Source organism: Chrysemys picta, chromosome 6 (assembly GCF_011386835.1).
Source record: "Chrysemys picta bellii isolate R12L10 chromosome 6, ASM1138683v2, whole genome shotgun sequence".
Classification (NCBI taxonomy): Eukaryota; Metazoa; Chordata; order Testudines; family Emydidae; genus Chrysemys; species Chrysemys picta.
Genome location: NC_088796.1, coordinates 130,425,619 through 130,442,524, shown reverse-complemented (window position 1 = coordinate 130,442,524; position 16,906 = coordinate 130,425,619). Strand labels below are relative to the sequence as shown.

The window sequence follows — 16,906 nt, the reverse complement described above, 5'->3', positions numbered from 1 at the left end:
ACAAGAAAGCAAGCAATATTAAATTTAATCTCTGCTCTAAGCATAGGAAAACGAATAGTTGCCAAAGGGAGAGAGAAGAGTTATACTAAGAGAAAGGTACATTTCCAGCCCACAGATTACAAGCAAATGAAATTCAAAAGATAAAGATGCCCTCTAATTATCCTTTTAAAACTACCCTTGAACCATGAGAAGACACCTATTGACAAAAAAAATGCACAAGTGGATCAAAGGCAACATACAGCCCTTACTGTATTCACTTAATTGGAATAGTCACAAAAGGCTGCATTTCTAATCATAGATACAAGCAAATATCCAGTAAAGTCAGCTATTATATCTGAACTCCAGCACAAAAGCCAAGTTTACAAAACAGACACCAACTATTATCTTGGAGTTTCAAATTTAAACATAAAATACAGACTGTAAAGATTTAATATGTATTGCATGATTTGTTTTACAATACTGCAATAATTATTAGTGTTCAAAATCAGAGGATATCTGTTCAGCTTGAATTGGCATTAAAGTTGCAGTTAATTAAGTTTAATTGTAATTGACAAGGTTAACAAAGGAGATAATGATTTGGGTGAACTATCAGGTTCGCTTAATGACACACGTGAAGTGTATAAAACTGTCATTAGATCCAGATCCCATATAATAAAAAGAGGATACACCATACAGGAGGGGAAGACATGCAGAATATGGGGTAGTTTTGGTTTTTTAAATATTTATTTGGATTTCTACTATAATAAAAGGGGCACCTATCCAGAGCTCTGTGTCCCCCCTCCCCCCCCCCCATACATTACAAAACCAGAAATAAATTGAACAGCAGCTTACCTGTCTGCCAGCCACCAGGACTAACCCCCCAACAAAACAATTGCCCTCTCCCTGCATTAAAAGGTATAAATTGATTAAACTTGCAGCATGCCCTTCACACCAGAACACATGGCTATTTAAGATTGAGGAAAGGAACTTATTACAGAGCTGAGGGACCCTCACAGAGAATACACTACCATCTCTTTTAACCATGCTCCACCTCTTAAATTAAGGAGGATCCACCTAGCACACCTCCACTAATCACAACTGTGGCAATAAGGCACAAGGAGAGAGGCAGTATCTCAAGCTATTTAGGGCTTTATAGATCAAACATAACATTTAAAATTCAATCAGGAAACCAAAAGGTAGCCCATGTAAATCACTGAGTACAGGTATCATGTACTGCAACTGGGAAGTACCATTTAATAGGCAGACTACTGCATTCTACACTTGCCTTAGTTTCTGGACAGATTAAAGTTACAGCCCCATGCAGAATGTATTGTATTTATCCAGTCTTGGAGTGACAAAAGTATGTATCACAATAACAGGGTTCACATCCAAAAAACCTGAGAGTTTTCCAGCCAGGTGCAGACACTAAAGAAGCATTCCTGGACACTGCTGCCATATGATCATTTAACAGTACCTGGGGATGCAGTAACACACCACTTCACAAGTGACAGGCACACCTCTCAAACATAGGTGTAGAAATAATCCTTTCAATATCTTCCAATAGCTTCCTCCAACCTACCAACATCACCGCCACCGCAGTTATTAAATCACTTGTAAAAAGAACAAGGAGTACCTGTGGCACCTTAGAGACTAACAAATGTATTTGAGCATAAGTTTTCATGGCTACAGCCTACTTCATCGGATGCATAGAATGGAACACACAGAAGATATTTCTACATACAGAGAACATGAAAGGGTGGAAGTAGCTATACCAACTGTAAGAGGCCAATCAATTGAGGTGAGCTATCATCAGCAGGAGAAAAAAATTCTTTTTGAAGTGATCATCGACATGACCCATAGGTGTGAGGATACTTAACATGGGCAAAGATTCAATTAGTGTAATGACCCAACCATTCCCAGTCTGTTTAAACCTAAGTTAATTGTATCTAATTTGCATATTAATTCAAGTTCAGCAGTCTCTCTTTGGAGTCTGTTTTTGAAGTTTTTTTTGTTGCAAAATTGCCACCTTCAAGTCTGTCACTGAGTGACAGAATGTTATGATTCCTGATGTCAGATTTGTGTCCATTTATTCTTTTGCGTAGAGACTGTCCGGTTTGGCCAATGTATATGGCAGAGGGGCATTGCTGAGACATGATGGCATATATCACGTTGGTAGATGTGCAGGTGAACGAGCCCCTGATGGCGTGGTTGATGTGATTAGGTCCTATGATGGTGTCACTTGAATAGATACGTGGCCAGAGTTGGCATCGGGCTTTGTTGCAAGGATAGGTTCCTGGGTTTGTATGGTGCGTGGTTGCTGGTGAGTATTTGCTTCAGGTTGGGAGGCTGTCTGTAAGTGAGGATTGGCCTGTCTCCCAAGATCTGCCATATACATTGGCCAAACCGGACAGTCTCTACCCAAAAGAATAAATGAACACAAATCTGACATCAGGAATCATAACATTCAAAAACCAGTGGGAGAACACTTCAACCTCTCTAACCACTCAGTGACAGACTTGAAGGTGGCAATTTTACAACAACAAAAAACTTCAAAAACAGACTCCAAGTTCAGCAGTCTCTCTTTGAATTAATATGCAAATTAGATACAATTAACTTAGGTTTAAACAGAGACTGGGAATGGTTGGGTCATTACACTAATTGAATCTATTTCCCCATGATAAGAATCCTCACACCTTCTATGGGTCATCTCGATTATCACTTCAAAAGTTTTTTTTTCTCCTGCTGATGATAGCTCATCTCAATTGATTGGCCTCTTACAGTTGATATGGCTACTCCCACCTTTTCACGTTCTCTGTATGTATAAATATCTTCTGTGTGTTCCATTCTATGCATCCGATGAAGTGGGCTGTAGCCACAAAAGCTTATGCTCAAATAAATTTGTTAGTTTCTAAGGTGCCACAAGTACTCCTGTTCTTTTTGCAGATACAGAATAACATGGCTGCTACTCTGAAATAAATTATTTGTGTGCGTGCATGTCACGGAGTCACCGGGGCGATGCTCTGGAACTACTCCATATGAAGCCAGTTGGGACTCTGGGGGAGCCTCTTCTCTCTGAGCATACTGTCGCCAGGGCAAGAAGCTTACACAGCTTCGACCTTCCTGGATCTGACCTCGGAGCATTCAGCCTCCCCCTTCCACACAGTGTGCTTCCCACAGTGAGTCCACCTGGGCGGGACTCCTGGGGAAGCCAGAGGTCCCTGCACCCCAACTCCGCAGTCAGATGTGACTATCAGCCAGCTGGTAAAACAGAAGGTTTATTAGTTGACAGGAACACAGCGTCAAACAGAACTTGTTGGCTGAAAGTCACTGATTTCTGTGCTTAGTCCATCTCGGGGGAAGGAGAGCGCAGAACCAGGCCCCTAGCCCTCCCCCTGTGCCCCAAGCCAGCCAAGACTGACTTGCTTCCAGCTGCCTGGCCCCTGCCCTGCCCGTTGCTCCTCCTCCAGCCTTTGTCTTGCTTCCCTGGCCAAGAGTCACCTGGTCGCATCCCTCTCCTGGGTCTCAGGTTACAAAGGGACGGCCACAGCATCCGTGCAGGCACCTGGGGCAGCCCCCGCTGAAGTCACGCACCCTTATTCCCACCACCTAGACATTGGTGCAATACACAGGGAAACTGAGGCACACACAGCATTCCTGCAAAACAGTAAGACTCACATACAGCATAACAAGGGAAAATCCATACTATGTCACATCTCTCCCCCCTTCGAGACTGAACTGAGCAGGGTCACTTTAGCCAGTGACCTGGGGAAGTTCAGGCCTCCCTCTCTGGGACAAAGCATCAGCTATAACATTTGCACTCCCCTTAACATGGACCACCTCCATCTCAAAATCCTGGAAGGACAGACTCTACCTCAGGAGCTTGGCATTGGCCCCTCATCTGGTGCAGCCACAGCAAGGCGAGTGGTCCGGATACACCGTGAAGCGCCACCCAAATAGATCCAGCTGCAGCCTTGTAAGAGCCCACTCCATGGTCAGGCATTTCTTTTCTATGGCTTCATAGCCCTGCTCCCGGGGCAGCAGGTTCCTGCTCAGGTACATGACGGGGTTTCTCTCCCTCTTTGCATTGGCTTGCCTCAGCACCGCGCCCAGCCCTGTGTCTGGGGCATCGGTGAACACCATAAAGGGCTTGTCAAAGACTGGTTTTCCCAGCTCCGGGCCCTTGACCGGATCCTCCTTCAGCATGCAGAGAGCCTTCTGGCACTGCCCAGTCCAGACCAGCTTGTCTGGCTTAGCCTTCTTGCATAGATGGGAGCAGAGACAGAACTAAAATGGGGCACAAACCTCTGGTAGTGCCCCACCATCCTAATAAAAGCCTGGGCCTATTTCTTAGTCTGGGGAGCAGGCCAGTCCCCACCTTGGCCAGCTCTGGCTTTAGGCAGCCGCTCCCCACCTTGTGGCCCAGGTTCAACACCTCTGCTAATTCCACCATGCATGTCCCAGCTTTTACAGTCAGCCCTGCATCCTGGAGGTGACTCAGCTCCCTCTTCACCTGGGACACATGGTCCTCCCAGATCTGGCTAATGGCACAAATATCATCAATGTACGTTAGGGTAAAATTCTCCATCCCCCTCAGTAACTGATCCACCTGGCGCTGGTAGGTGACCAGCATCTCCTTGAACATGAAAGGTAGGACCAGGGACTTGTACAGCCCCAAAGGTGTGACAAAAGCTGGTTTCAACCTGGCATTTGGATCCAAAGGCACCTGCCAGTAGCCTTTGGTGACATCCCTGGTCATGGGGTACCAAGTCCCCTCCAACTTGTCTAGGATCTCATCAGGCCTAGGCGTGGGCAGGCATCAGACATGGTGATGGCACTGAGCTTCCAATAGGCCACACAGAATCAGATCAACCCATTTTTCCTGGGGTCCAGCACCATGGGAGAGGCCCCCAGGGCTGGTGGATGACTGGATCACCCCTAAAGCCAGCATGTTTCTGACCTCTCCCTCCAGGGCCTGGGCTGTGTTCCTAGTTACCATACTCTGAATGGGGCACACCTGATGGGAAGGCCAGCTCCCGTCTCCACCCAGTGAACAGCTCCAACTCTAAGTGAGCCCAGGCCAGTTGGAAAACAGCTGTTGGTAGGAATGCAGTATCTTTCTGATCTCTGCCTGCAGGGCAGGGGTGAGCTGGTCAGAGAGGGGAATTGATTCCAGCAAGGGGCTGGCTCTTCCCCGTTCTTCCATTGAACGCACACGGCCAGTACCAGCCTCTCCCTGTCACAGTACAGTTCCATCATGTTGACCTGGTACCCTCGGTGGCTGAGCCTGGTTGGGCAGTTCTAGCAAAGTATGTCAACCTACGGCCACCACAGTTATTAAATCATTTGTGTGCGCACACACTTGCTCCTTGTGTCAGCGCTGCACATCCTCACCAGGACCGCTTGTATTGATTATATTGTCAGTGTGGGGCACTGTGGAATGGCTCCTGAAGGCCAGTAACAGTCAATGTAGCAGCGCAGTGTCTACATTGACATTGCATCAACCTAATTACATCAACCATGACTCTTTGCCACTCGGCTAGCTGGTGTCACTAAGTTGGCATAGTGAGGCACTTACTTTGGCGGGAGTCAAATTTAAGTGAAGACACTTGTAAGCTGCCTTGTGTTCACTTAGCTATACATCGACCTCACCGTGTAGTGCAGACCAGGCCTAAGGATAACTCCTATTTAGTCTCCTCACCCACAGTAACGGTCTCTAGTAGTAGTAGATAAGCTGACTGCTTCTTCCTTGTTTCTACCTGCTTTTTCATACTTTCAGGCTCTTCTTAGCAATCTTTGATGACAGCAAAGCAGCTGGAAACTAAATATCAAAAGCCAGCAGAGATCAAAGTTCGGGAATCGCTGCACTAAGCAATAAAAAGTTAGTTTAAGTATCACAAACAAATCAAAACTATAAGGTAGCCTAGCAAAGATTATGCTCGGCATCATTAGAAATCTCTGGGCTCTAAACACTGGGGTTTTGCAATTCAATCATTGTTTTCTTGCTATAGTGCTGACATAGCTAGAAAGCTTGTTGCTTCATTGCTTTTCTATTTTAACTGTCTTTTAGTATTACTATTGCTAACAACATTATGGGTGGAATAAAACCTTTCAAAACACAGAAATTCAATTTCAAGTAGGTCATTCACTTACAAATAAACTGTCATTTATGTTTGTCCCATGAAGCATCCTTTAACACTAATGAGGCATCATGAAATCATGCAGAATGTGATTTGAGCAAAGCCAACTAGTCTGAAAATACCATAGTTTAGGGGTGAAGTTAAGGTTTCAAAAGCAGTGGCTGTTGCAGAGTTGGTTTTTTAAAAATGTTTGACATTAAATAACTATTCTTGTAAAAAAGGTGTGACAAAGCCTTGCTTTTTAATGCTCTCCCCTGTCATTTTTTCTTCACTGTCCTCCTCCAACCTACAAAATAAATGATTAATATTAATCACACACCATGCTTGTCTTGGTTATACACCTAAAGGGTGAAATAAAAAGCCCTTTTAAAATAAAATGCTTTTAAACACTATTCAAGATTACTTAGTTTCCATATCAGTAACAATATAGTTATTAACAACAACAACTTAGCACTTAAAAAAAAAAAAAAAAAAAAAAGATACAGTTTCCACAAATTATCCCTACAGAGTACTTAGAAAAGAATAAATTTGGAGTCCTATATAGGATACATGGTCCAAAGTTTAAGTTGTGAAAACAAAGGAAGCATTTCAAAAAAGGAAAGTCAGTTTCTAAAAAGAATGCAGTAAACCCTCAATGTAATAAAACATGAGGCAGGCTGCTGACTGACTATGCTGTAACACAATGGGACACCACCTACACTGCAAGTCTACTGACTGAGTTACAGCTGGAATGACTTTGGCCCATTCGCAACTCCAGTATTTACGTTACAAATCTTTCCCAGGGGGAGCTCAACGCCCCTTCCCCACAAAAAAAAAAATTACTAATTCCATGCTCAAGTTAGAAAATGAGCTATACTTACATCTAGATAAATATTACAAAAACAAATTTATGTATATTAATTGAAATTTTAAGTGAATTCAATGTGTTCTCAAACCGATTCTATGGTCATTTACAGCATTGCAGTTTGTTGATAGGAGTAAGTGTAGAAGCAACAAAAAAATTAAGCAAATGGAAAATAAATTTTGAATACATATACATAAGTGTTCCTACCAGAAACCTGATTCTAAAATAGGAATGATGATCTTGTTGTATTTAAAGTAGTGGACTGAGGACACAGGAGATGGGGACTCTATTTCTGGCTCTTCCACATACTTCTTGTGTGACCTTGCACCAATCTTTAATCACTGAATCAGATCATCTATCTGTAAAATGTGGGCATTTTATTAATGTTTGTGAGATGCACAGATACTAAAGTGAGGCATGCAAAAGAAAAGCAAGTCAGACAAAAAATTACAATCTGAGAACAAAAATATACCGTAAGACCAAAGTACCCAATTTACTCAACAGCTTAAACTTTCAATATCAAATAGCCACAATGAACTGCTTGAAAATGAGTAACAGATGAAGATTTATTCACTGAAATTTGGCTAGTAGTTCCAAATATTAATTATTTTTTAAATGAAGCTCTGTTCAAGCCTGTTAAAACTGAACTACTCATTTGACATATTTTATCTTTATGAATTATTTGTCCAGCTCTAGCCAGAGCTAGGGAACTACTGAAACTAAGGCAAACTTTCTAAAATGCAACATTTTACTAAAGCCACACTGAAGACATGCCATAAAGGCGCGGGGGGGGTGGGGGGAATGAGGGGGGGGGAGAAGAGTATGTCCTTTCTTCACTAATCTCCATCTCCAATTTGGACCCAATTCTGAAGTTGAGAGGAATTTGGAACTTGAAAGTAATGCAACATCTTCTCAATTATCTATAAATAGGAGATTTCTCACTTTTAATCTGCTCGTTCATTCAATAATGTCATAAGCCAATATTTGTGACATCACAACCACTTTGACAGTAGGGAATTTACTACCACAATTGGCTTACACAGAGATGCAATCCATCAGGAGACGCAAAAGGTAAAAAGCTTCTATTAAGATTACCATTAGAGTAATCAGCATAGATTAGTATCTGTGGAACACAGAAATGTGTGGTTTAGGTATTTTTAATGCAACTGCCTACCACACTTTGATATTATGTAAATAACTGACACTGTATATATTTATAGTCTTATTTAGATTTTTTCAGTTATTTTACCTAGTTCATGACATTAGAGAAATTTCAAATACTGTTGGACACTATGTTAGTAATAAGCAAGCCTTGACAAATCCACTTGCCAATGGCAAACAGTAAAACTTTTCTTGGCGAATTTACTCATCAGTTATTATAGAAGTAAGCTTTCATTTAAACAAAAATAAAGCGTCTAGCCCTTCTGGTAGCAAATAGCTTTCAGAACGTGAAGTAAACAGAGCAATGCAATGGTCTTCCTAAATCTGCATAAGTCTGGCAGTTCATGACTGTTGTATCAAAGACCCAGATATGGGGAAGTTACTTGGGGGGCAGTTACTCTTTTACAGAAAGTTTTAAGTCACTCCACAGTAGCTATTCCAGTCTCAAGGCTTGATTAATCTGTACAACACTTGACCCAACTCTATGAGAGGTGAAGGCTAGTTGATAGCCCCAAATCCATAGTGCACAACAAACCCTACAGAGCTTGCACCCCAACACAGACTTTCCAAATACTGCACCAACTCCTATACAGAAGAAAAATGTTGGAAATGCTACAACATAGATTTCCATAGCAGGGAAGGATTTACTCTTATAACAGTCGAATTAGCTTCTACACACCTGAGTGTGGTGTTGACTCTGGAGAGTTTCTGGGCCCATCTTTGTTCAATCCCTCAAAAATGGGATGTTTTGAATTTCTAAGGAACTTCAACCACTCATCCCTTCTGTCCAAAGCCATGCAGGGAAGGAAAAAAAAAAAAATCAAGCACCAATAGCAAGGCTTTCAACCAGCAAGTTACTGGATGATTTGTCAATTTATTTTCCCTAGCTTGAAAAAATGGGAAAGCATGGCACTGGTAGGAGATCATAACTATGTGGCTTTTGTTGCTGATTTATTGCTCTTTGGTGTGAAGAGGTCCTTCACTGTTGTATGTTTCAAAATTGTCAAAAAGCCTCTAGATAAAAGGATGAGCACTATGATTTTGTGTGCTAAGTAAAAGAATAGCAGCAAGAGCACAATCACCTGACTTGAACTGTACAAATATAAAGTCAATGAGGAGAGAGATCCCTACAAATCCATATACAACATGAGAGCCTCCCTGCTTGGGGGCACTCAGTTCTAAACAATGTTACAGAAAGTTTTCCAGTAATTTGCCACGAAGTTAGACAGGACATACACCGCTTGAAATTGTAGTGGAATAGACATGAGAAAACTAAGACTTCAGAAATAGACATGAGAGAACTGAAGTTTCAAGTTACCATTATCAGTTGCAATAATATCGCATTCTGAAGTTCAGAACACTTAAGTGTAAGAATGTAACTTTTTTAGAATAATTTTACAGTTCTAACACCATTCATCCCTAATTATTTTGCAAACTGTATGTACTACAACTGAAATGCAGTTACCTCTGGGGTGGACAGCAGCAACCAGCTGACGCACAGAACATGCATAAAAAGGAATCAAGTATCAGGGGGTAGCCTGATACAACAGCATCAGAGGACCCAACCACATCAGCCACACCATCAGGGGCTCATTCACCTGCACATCCACTAATGTCATATATGCCATCATGTGCCAGCAATGCCCCTCTGCCATGTACATTGGCCAAACCGGACAGTCCCTCCGCAAAAGAATAAATGGACACAAATCAGACATCAGGAATGGTAACATACACAAGCCAGTAAGTGAACACTTCAATCTCCCTGGTCATTCTATTACAGATTTAAAAGTCACTATCATTGAACAAAAAAACTTCAGAAACAGACTTCAAAGAGAAACAGCAGAACTAAAATTCATTTGCAAATTCAACACCATTAATCTGGGCTTGAATAGGGACTGGGAGTGGCTGGCTCACTACAGAAGCAGCTTTTCCTCTCCTGGAATTGACGCCTCCTCATCTATTATTGGGTGTGGACTACATCCACCCTGATTGAATTGGCCCTGTCAACACTGGTTCTCCACTTGTGAAGTAACTCCCTGCTCTCCATGTGTCAGTATATAATGCCTGCATCTGTAACTTTCACTCTATGCATCCGAAGAAGTGAGGTTTTAACTCACGAAAGCTTATGCCCAAATAAATCTGTTAGTCTTTAAGGTGCCACCAGACTCCTTGTTGTTTTTATAAAAAGGAATGGTTATCTAAGGCCACCAGAGCAAGCCTCAATTCCTCTGAAAATGAACACAAGTTCTTTAAGATCTCTTTTGTCTGCAACAACAATAGAAAAAGGGGAACATAGTTTTTCAAAGTTTGTAGCAATAGTAGAAGCTATAGTGTAGACAAGGGTCAAGATTGTTTACCATTATATTATCTAACCCTGCTTAATGTTACCTACTCCCTATCGCCTGCAAATATTCACACCACCACTCACCAATAAAGCGTATGTATATCATCCCCCCAGTGCTGGCATGGAAGGGGTTTATGGGAGCAGTAACAGGTGCATCAGGCAACAGATTGAGACCCTCCACTCCACAGGCACACAGAGATTCAATTTCTGGGGCTGAAATCAGTGATAATTTTAAGTGCATACAATTCACAGATTATAAAGCCAGAAGGGTCCATTGTGATTATGTAGTCTAACCTCCTGAATAACAGAAGTCATAGAACTTCCCTGCATTAGTTCCTGCTTTAAGTAGAGCATATCTTTTAGGGAGGGGGAAATCTTCACGGTCATGTAGAACCCACCCTTTACGTCTGTGCCCCATGCACACATTTAACTACCAAGAGCACCAGTCCCCATTTCCTATCCATGGTCTGATACATACAGGCTTGGCAGAACTCAATTTTTTTATATAATTTCAACAGATAAATTAGCTGTTTATTTTAGTGCAACATTATGGGTTTAAACATTTTTCCCATTGTTAGCTATTTAAATGTCCACAGCAGGGGCAAATTATAGGGGGAGGGGGTCTACATTATTTAACAACAGTAGATACTGCGATTCACAACGTTAAAGCTTAAACTGTCAACATAACACGTCAAAACACACACAGTAAATACCCTTAAATCACACTGTGGGTCTCAAGCAGCACTTGGTGTTTTAGAGCTGGAAATACTGTTCTCGTCAGTTTGCCTGTGTACACGGCAATGGGTGATCCCCGACATGTACAGATACAAATCTAACCCTTCCCAGCCTGTGCCGTCTCAGGGGCCAACAGGCTGTGGCAGATGCTGAACCCCTCAGACCCCCTCTCTCCTGCTCGGACAGGCTCGGCTGTGGTTCAGCGAAAGTGCATTGAGGGGCAGGGAGGGCTCCAGAGATCCCCCAGAGGTGGGTGGGTGTCAGGGAGAAGCTCCCCGGGCAGGGAAGGTCGGGGGGAGGGGAGGTTGGCTGGGGGTGGAAGTGGATGTGGGGGTCCCCATACCGCCCCATGTACCGCCCCATAAAGCCCAGGGCCGGCGCTACCAGAGACAGATGGGGGGGGCTGGGGTGACCATATACTTAACCCCCACCGCCCCCGGCTGCCGGGGTCTCCCCCGGGGGGGTGTCCCTCCCCCGGCCCTGCTGGGGCACCCGGGGGCCTCCGGCCGAGGGGGAGGCGGGGCAGCCCAAGACCCGGGGCTCCTGGCTGGGCAGGACACGGGGGGAAGGCGCCGGGCTCCCCGGGGACGGAAGCGGGGGGGGGGGGTCCGGCCTCGGGCCCGGCGGTGTCTGGGGACACGGGGGGGGGGGGGGGCAGCTCACCCCGCTGCTCCTTCAGCGCCATGACGGAGGCCAGGTAATGCGCCGCGTCGAAGAAGGGGAACATGGGCAGGCGGGAGAAGCGCAGCGGCACCTGCCCCAGCTCCATGGCGGCGGCTCCGGCTTCCCCTCGGCCCGGGCCTGGCTCTGGCTCACGCGCCGCCCACACAGCTGCGGGGCGGGGAGAAGGGAGGGGCAGCGTGTTCATTGGTGGGACCAGCACGGGGGGCGGGGGGTTGCTAGGGCCAGGGGGGCAGGAAGCTGCAAGGGGGGCGGGACCTGCTGGGGGTTGGGGGGGTTGCTAGGGGCAGGGGGGCAGGGAGCTGCACGGGGGGCGGGACCTGCTGGGGGGCGGGGGGGTGCTAGGGGCAGGGGGGCAGGGAGCTGCAAGGGGGGCAGGGGGTGCTAGGAGTAGGGAGCTGCACGGGGGGCGGGACCTGCTGGGGGCCGGGGGGTTGCTAGGGGCGGGGGGGCAGGGAGCTGCACGGGGGCGGGACCTGCTGGGGGGCGGGGGGGTGCTAGGGGCAGGGGGGCAGGGAGCTGCAAGGGCGGCGGGGGGTGCTAGGGGGGGGCAGGGAGCTGCACGGGGGGCGGGACCTGCTGGGGGTTGGGGGGTTGCTAGGGGCAGGGGGGCAGGGAGCTGCATGGGCAGGGGGAGTTATTATCTGTATGGCTACGGGAGGGCTCAGGTACCAGTGGGGATGGTCTGCTCAAGGCAGGGATTGGGGGACCAAGGGCATGAGGGGAACATCTGCTTGGGGGAATTACAGAACCAGTATGTGGGGATTGGGAATTAGGGACCTGAATGGGAATGGGGGGTTGGTAGGGCGATTAGGGAACTTTATGCTTATGGGAAGGAGGGAATCTACTGCATGGATTAAGAACCAGTGTGGGTATGGGGGGTATTTGGGATCTGTATGGGCACTGGGGGGTTGGTAGGGAGATTAGGGACCTTTATGTGTATGGGGTGTGAGGGAATCTGATGGGTGCAGGGGATTAGGAACTAGTATGAGGATTGGGGGTGAGGTTCTCCTGGGTGAAGGGGGATTTGAGACCTGTATTGAGATGAACACTGTAAATTCCTTAAACAGCTTTTGCCTTAATCACAGGTCTTGAATCCTACATCACTTTAGAAAAACCTCTTGAAATTCTACCAGTAAATAAAAAGGTTAGAGGAACAGGGGAGTTCTCTGCCCTGTGTAACAAAGCTTTCCTGCTCGTACTCTGCTAATAGTTTATTTACATTACTACTACCACCATCCTCTCTCCTTCCACACATGTACAACAACAGAAGGTACTGTGTGTTTTTTTCTTTTAGCAGCCTTGCCTAATATTTTGACCCTTTAAAATCTAAGCACATTTACAAAAAAAGGTGTCTCTTCAGAGAAATTAACTCAAGTTATGTGCACTTGACTTATTTCTGTTGTGTTAGCCTATCCAAGGTGACGACAAATATGCTGCTCTCCCACACTGCTTCCACTGTAACACCTCAATGCTGCATTCAGATCCTCGCAGACGCAAGGGTCAAACCATACAGATGTGACTGAAGCATCAGGGCACACATATGCTCCATTTACAAGTAAAAAAAAAAAACATGTCTAACTGACACCTCAAACTCGGCCTGGGCTCCAAGAGTCAAGCTGGTTTCTGTCCATCTCATCCACCATCACTAGTCATAGGGACAAAGATATCAGCACTTAGACAGTTCTACTGATGATGCTACAGGAACCAGAAGAAAAACTGACTCATTTTGCCATAGCTGTATTGGCTAAATTCATGCAGATCTGCCTCAAAACCAGATGATTATACTGCTTAAGGTGTCATTTTTACACTCAATTTTTAAAAATGTAAATAGGGCATAAAAAGTTATGTTGTACGTATAGCCAATATTCTCTCTTCATTCCAGAAAATGACATTAACGATGCTTGTGTGAAGTTACCTGTTACTAACAGGTCATTTGGCAATTCATGCCACTATGAGTCGTTTGAAGCAAGACTTAGAGAGTCCCTCCATGTGCACAGCCACTCAATTTGTTTTTTTCATTTTTTGCCTTCCACCAAAGGATCTTAAGGTATTTGGTCTTTGTCTTAATGCTTGTGTTTTATATGGGGCTGAGCAAGCTCTGTGCTTAATAAATAAGTGACCACATAAAGCTAAAATATCCCAGCCTTTAACAAAACTGCTTGATTCCTATAGGATGATAGAAATTAGAGAGGATATAGCTATATTAAATGACAATCCATCCTGAAAGCGTAGGAGGGAATCTCCCCATTGAAGACCTACTACTTTAATTGATACTGAATTTGGAACAAATTTCAATGCTGGAGTAAGCAGGATTATGTCTGTGATGTTGTACTCTATATGATTTTATGAAAATATGCTAATGAGTGTAAATATAATGTAACTGGAATATGCTTCATGCAAAAGGTTTCTTGTAAGGTATCATTACAAAGCTTATAATCTACTGAGTGTGGTCATCCTATTTGTGTAAATGTATCTCTCTTGTATCTGAAACTAGAAATATGAAATATAACTCTGAGGTCCTATTGTAGTTGTGCAAAGTGTGGACCATTAATGGTGGTTTGGAATCTTGATGGCTCCCATCAACCAGGACAATTGACTGTGGATGGCTCTGTTTGCTTGCAGGCTTTCCTGTGAGTCAGGCTGGGAGGAATGAGGGCTTGGAGTCTTACAGTGACATGTGATCATGTCAACTGAACTGGAATCCATCTTTAACCTGGTGCTTTTCCATTTAGAAGGAGGAGTGGGAACCCAGAGAGGGACAAAGGATTCCCGCCTTGTGCAAAGCTATATAACCAGGTGGAACAGAACAAATGGGGCTGCAATCATGAGAAATCCCCTAGCTACCACCTGAGCTGGAACAAGGGTTGTACCAGGGGAAAGGATTGTGCCCAGACTAGGAAGGCGTCCAGTCTGTGATAGAAGCTTATTGAAACATCTGAGGGTGAGATTTTATCTGTATTCAGTTTTCTTACTGTACTAGGCTTAGACTTGTGTGTTTATTTTATTTTGCTTGGTAATTCATTTTGTTCTGTCTGTTATTACCTGGAACCACTTAATCCTACTTTTTTGTATTTAATAAAATCACTTTTTACTTATTAATTAACCCAGAGTATTATTAATACCGGGGGGGGGGGGCGAAACAGCTGTGCATATCTCTCCATCATAGAATATCAGGGTTTGGAAGGGACCTCAGGAGGTCATCTAGTCCAACCCCCTGCTCAAAGCAGGACCAATTCCCAACTAAATCGTCCCAGCGAGGGCTTTGTCAAGCCTGACCTTAAAAACATCTAAGGAAGGAGATTCCACCACCTCCCTAGGTAACCCATTCCAGTGCTTCAGCACCCTCCTAGTGAAATAGTGTTTCCTAATATCCAATCTAAACCTCCCCCACTGCAACTTGAGACCATTGCTCCTTGTTCTGTCATCTGCCACCACTGAGAACAGCCGAGCTCCATCCTCTTTGGAACCCCCTTTCAGGTAGTTGAAAGCAGCTATCAAATCCCCCCTCATTCTTCTCTTCTGGAGACTAAACAATCCCAGTTCCCTCAGCCTCTCCTCATAAGTCATGTGCTCCAGACCCCTAATCATTTTTGTTGCCCTCTGCTGGACTCTTTCCAATTTTTCCACATCCTTTTTGTAGTGTGGGGCCTGTCATAACTATAAAGGGAAGGGTAACAGCCCTCCTGTGTACAATACTATAAAATCCTTCCTGGCCAGAGACTCCAAAATCCTTTTACCTATAAAGGGTTAAGAAGCTCAGGTAACCTGGCTGACACCTGACCCAAAGGACCAATAAGGGGACAAGATACTTTCAAATCTTGGTGGGGGGAAGGTTTTTGTTTGTGCTCTTTGTTTCTGGTGGTTGTTCGCTCTTGGGACTGAGAGGGACCAGACATCAATCCATGCTCTCCAAATCTTGCTGAACAAGTCTCTCATATTTCAAACTTGTAAGTAAACAGCCAGGCAAGGCGTGTTTCTTTTATCTTTGTTTTCTCAACTTGTAAATGTACCTTTTACTAGGGTGTTTACCTCTGTTTGCTGTAACTTTGAACCTAAGGCTAGAGGGGGTTCCTCTGAGCTCTTTAAGTTTGATTACCCTGTAAAGTTATTTTCCATCCTGATTTTACAGAGATGATTTTTACCTTTTTCTTTCATTAAAAGCCTTCTTTTTAAGAACCTGATTGATTTTTCCTTGTTTTTAGATCCAAGGGGGTTGGATCTTGATCCACCAGGAGTTGGTAGGAGAAAGGAGGGGGAATGGTTAATTTCTCCTTGTTTTAAGATCCAAGGCGTTTGGATCTGTACTCACCAGGGAATTGGTGAAGAGTCTCTCAAGGCTACCCAGGGAAGGGAATTAGCACATTGGGAGTGGTGGCAGCGGACCAGATCTAAGCTAGTAGTTAAGCTTAGAAGTTTTCATGCAGGCCCCCACATCTGTACCCTAAAGTTCAGAGTGGGGAAGGAGCCTTGACAGGGCCCAAAACTGGACACAGTATAGGGTTACCATCTTTTAGTTTTTAAAAAGGAGGACACTCCATGGGGACCCGGACCCGCCCCTTCCCCACCCTCAGCCCCGCCCCAACCCCGCCCTTCCCCGCTCTCAGCCCCGCCCCATCTCTGCCCCTCCCCTGAAAGCTCCGCCCCCTGCTCCTCCCCCTCCCCTGCTTCCCGCGAATCAAATGTTCGCGGGAAGCCTGAAACAGGGAGGCAGCAGGTAGGCTGGGGCGGGGTGCGGCGCGGCTCAGTCCGGCCCTCCTGGCCGAGCGGCTCCCTTCGGCGGCCGGCTGGCCGGCCCAGGCCAAGAGGCTCTGGCCCCAGCGTCTCCCGCCCGGCTTGGCTCGGGCCCTGGGGCACTGGCGCACGGCCCGGCCTGGCTCCCGGCCCGGCCCCGTGACCCCGGCTCCCGGCCCAGCCCCGCGACCCCGGCTCCCGGCCCCGCACGCCTGGCTCCCGGCCCGGCCCTGCGACCCCGGCCCGGCACCGGCCCCGCACCCCCGGCTCCTGCCGAGCACCGCCGGCCCC

General features: G+C 45.6%; 1 protein-coding gene across 2 annotated transcripts in view; it reads right to left on the bottom strand.

Moving 5' to 3' along the window:
* The window catches only part of TMEM38B (transmembrane protein 38B), a 40,581-nt gene extending 28,539 nt beyond the window's left edge, over nt 1–12,042 (bottom strand). The window contains exons 1-2 of one of the 2 annotated variants that reach the window (XM_065549856.1): nt 11,864–12,030; nt 832–882 (exon numbers count right to left, since the gene is read on the bottom strand). In XM_065549856.1, the coding sequence (XP_065405928.1) occupies nt 832–882; nt 11,864–11,969 (157 nt within the window). In that variant the 5' untranslated portion in view covers nt 11,970–12,030. Of the gene's footprint in view, nt 1–831; nt 883–11,863 lie in introns of both variants that reach the window. The other variant, XM_065549857.1, reaches the window with a different exon arrangement.
* Nucleotides 12,043–16,906: the final 4,864 nt, after the last annotated feature.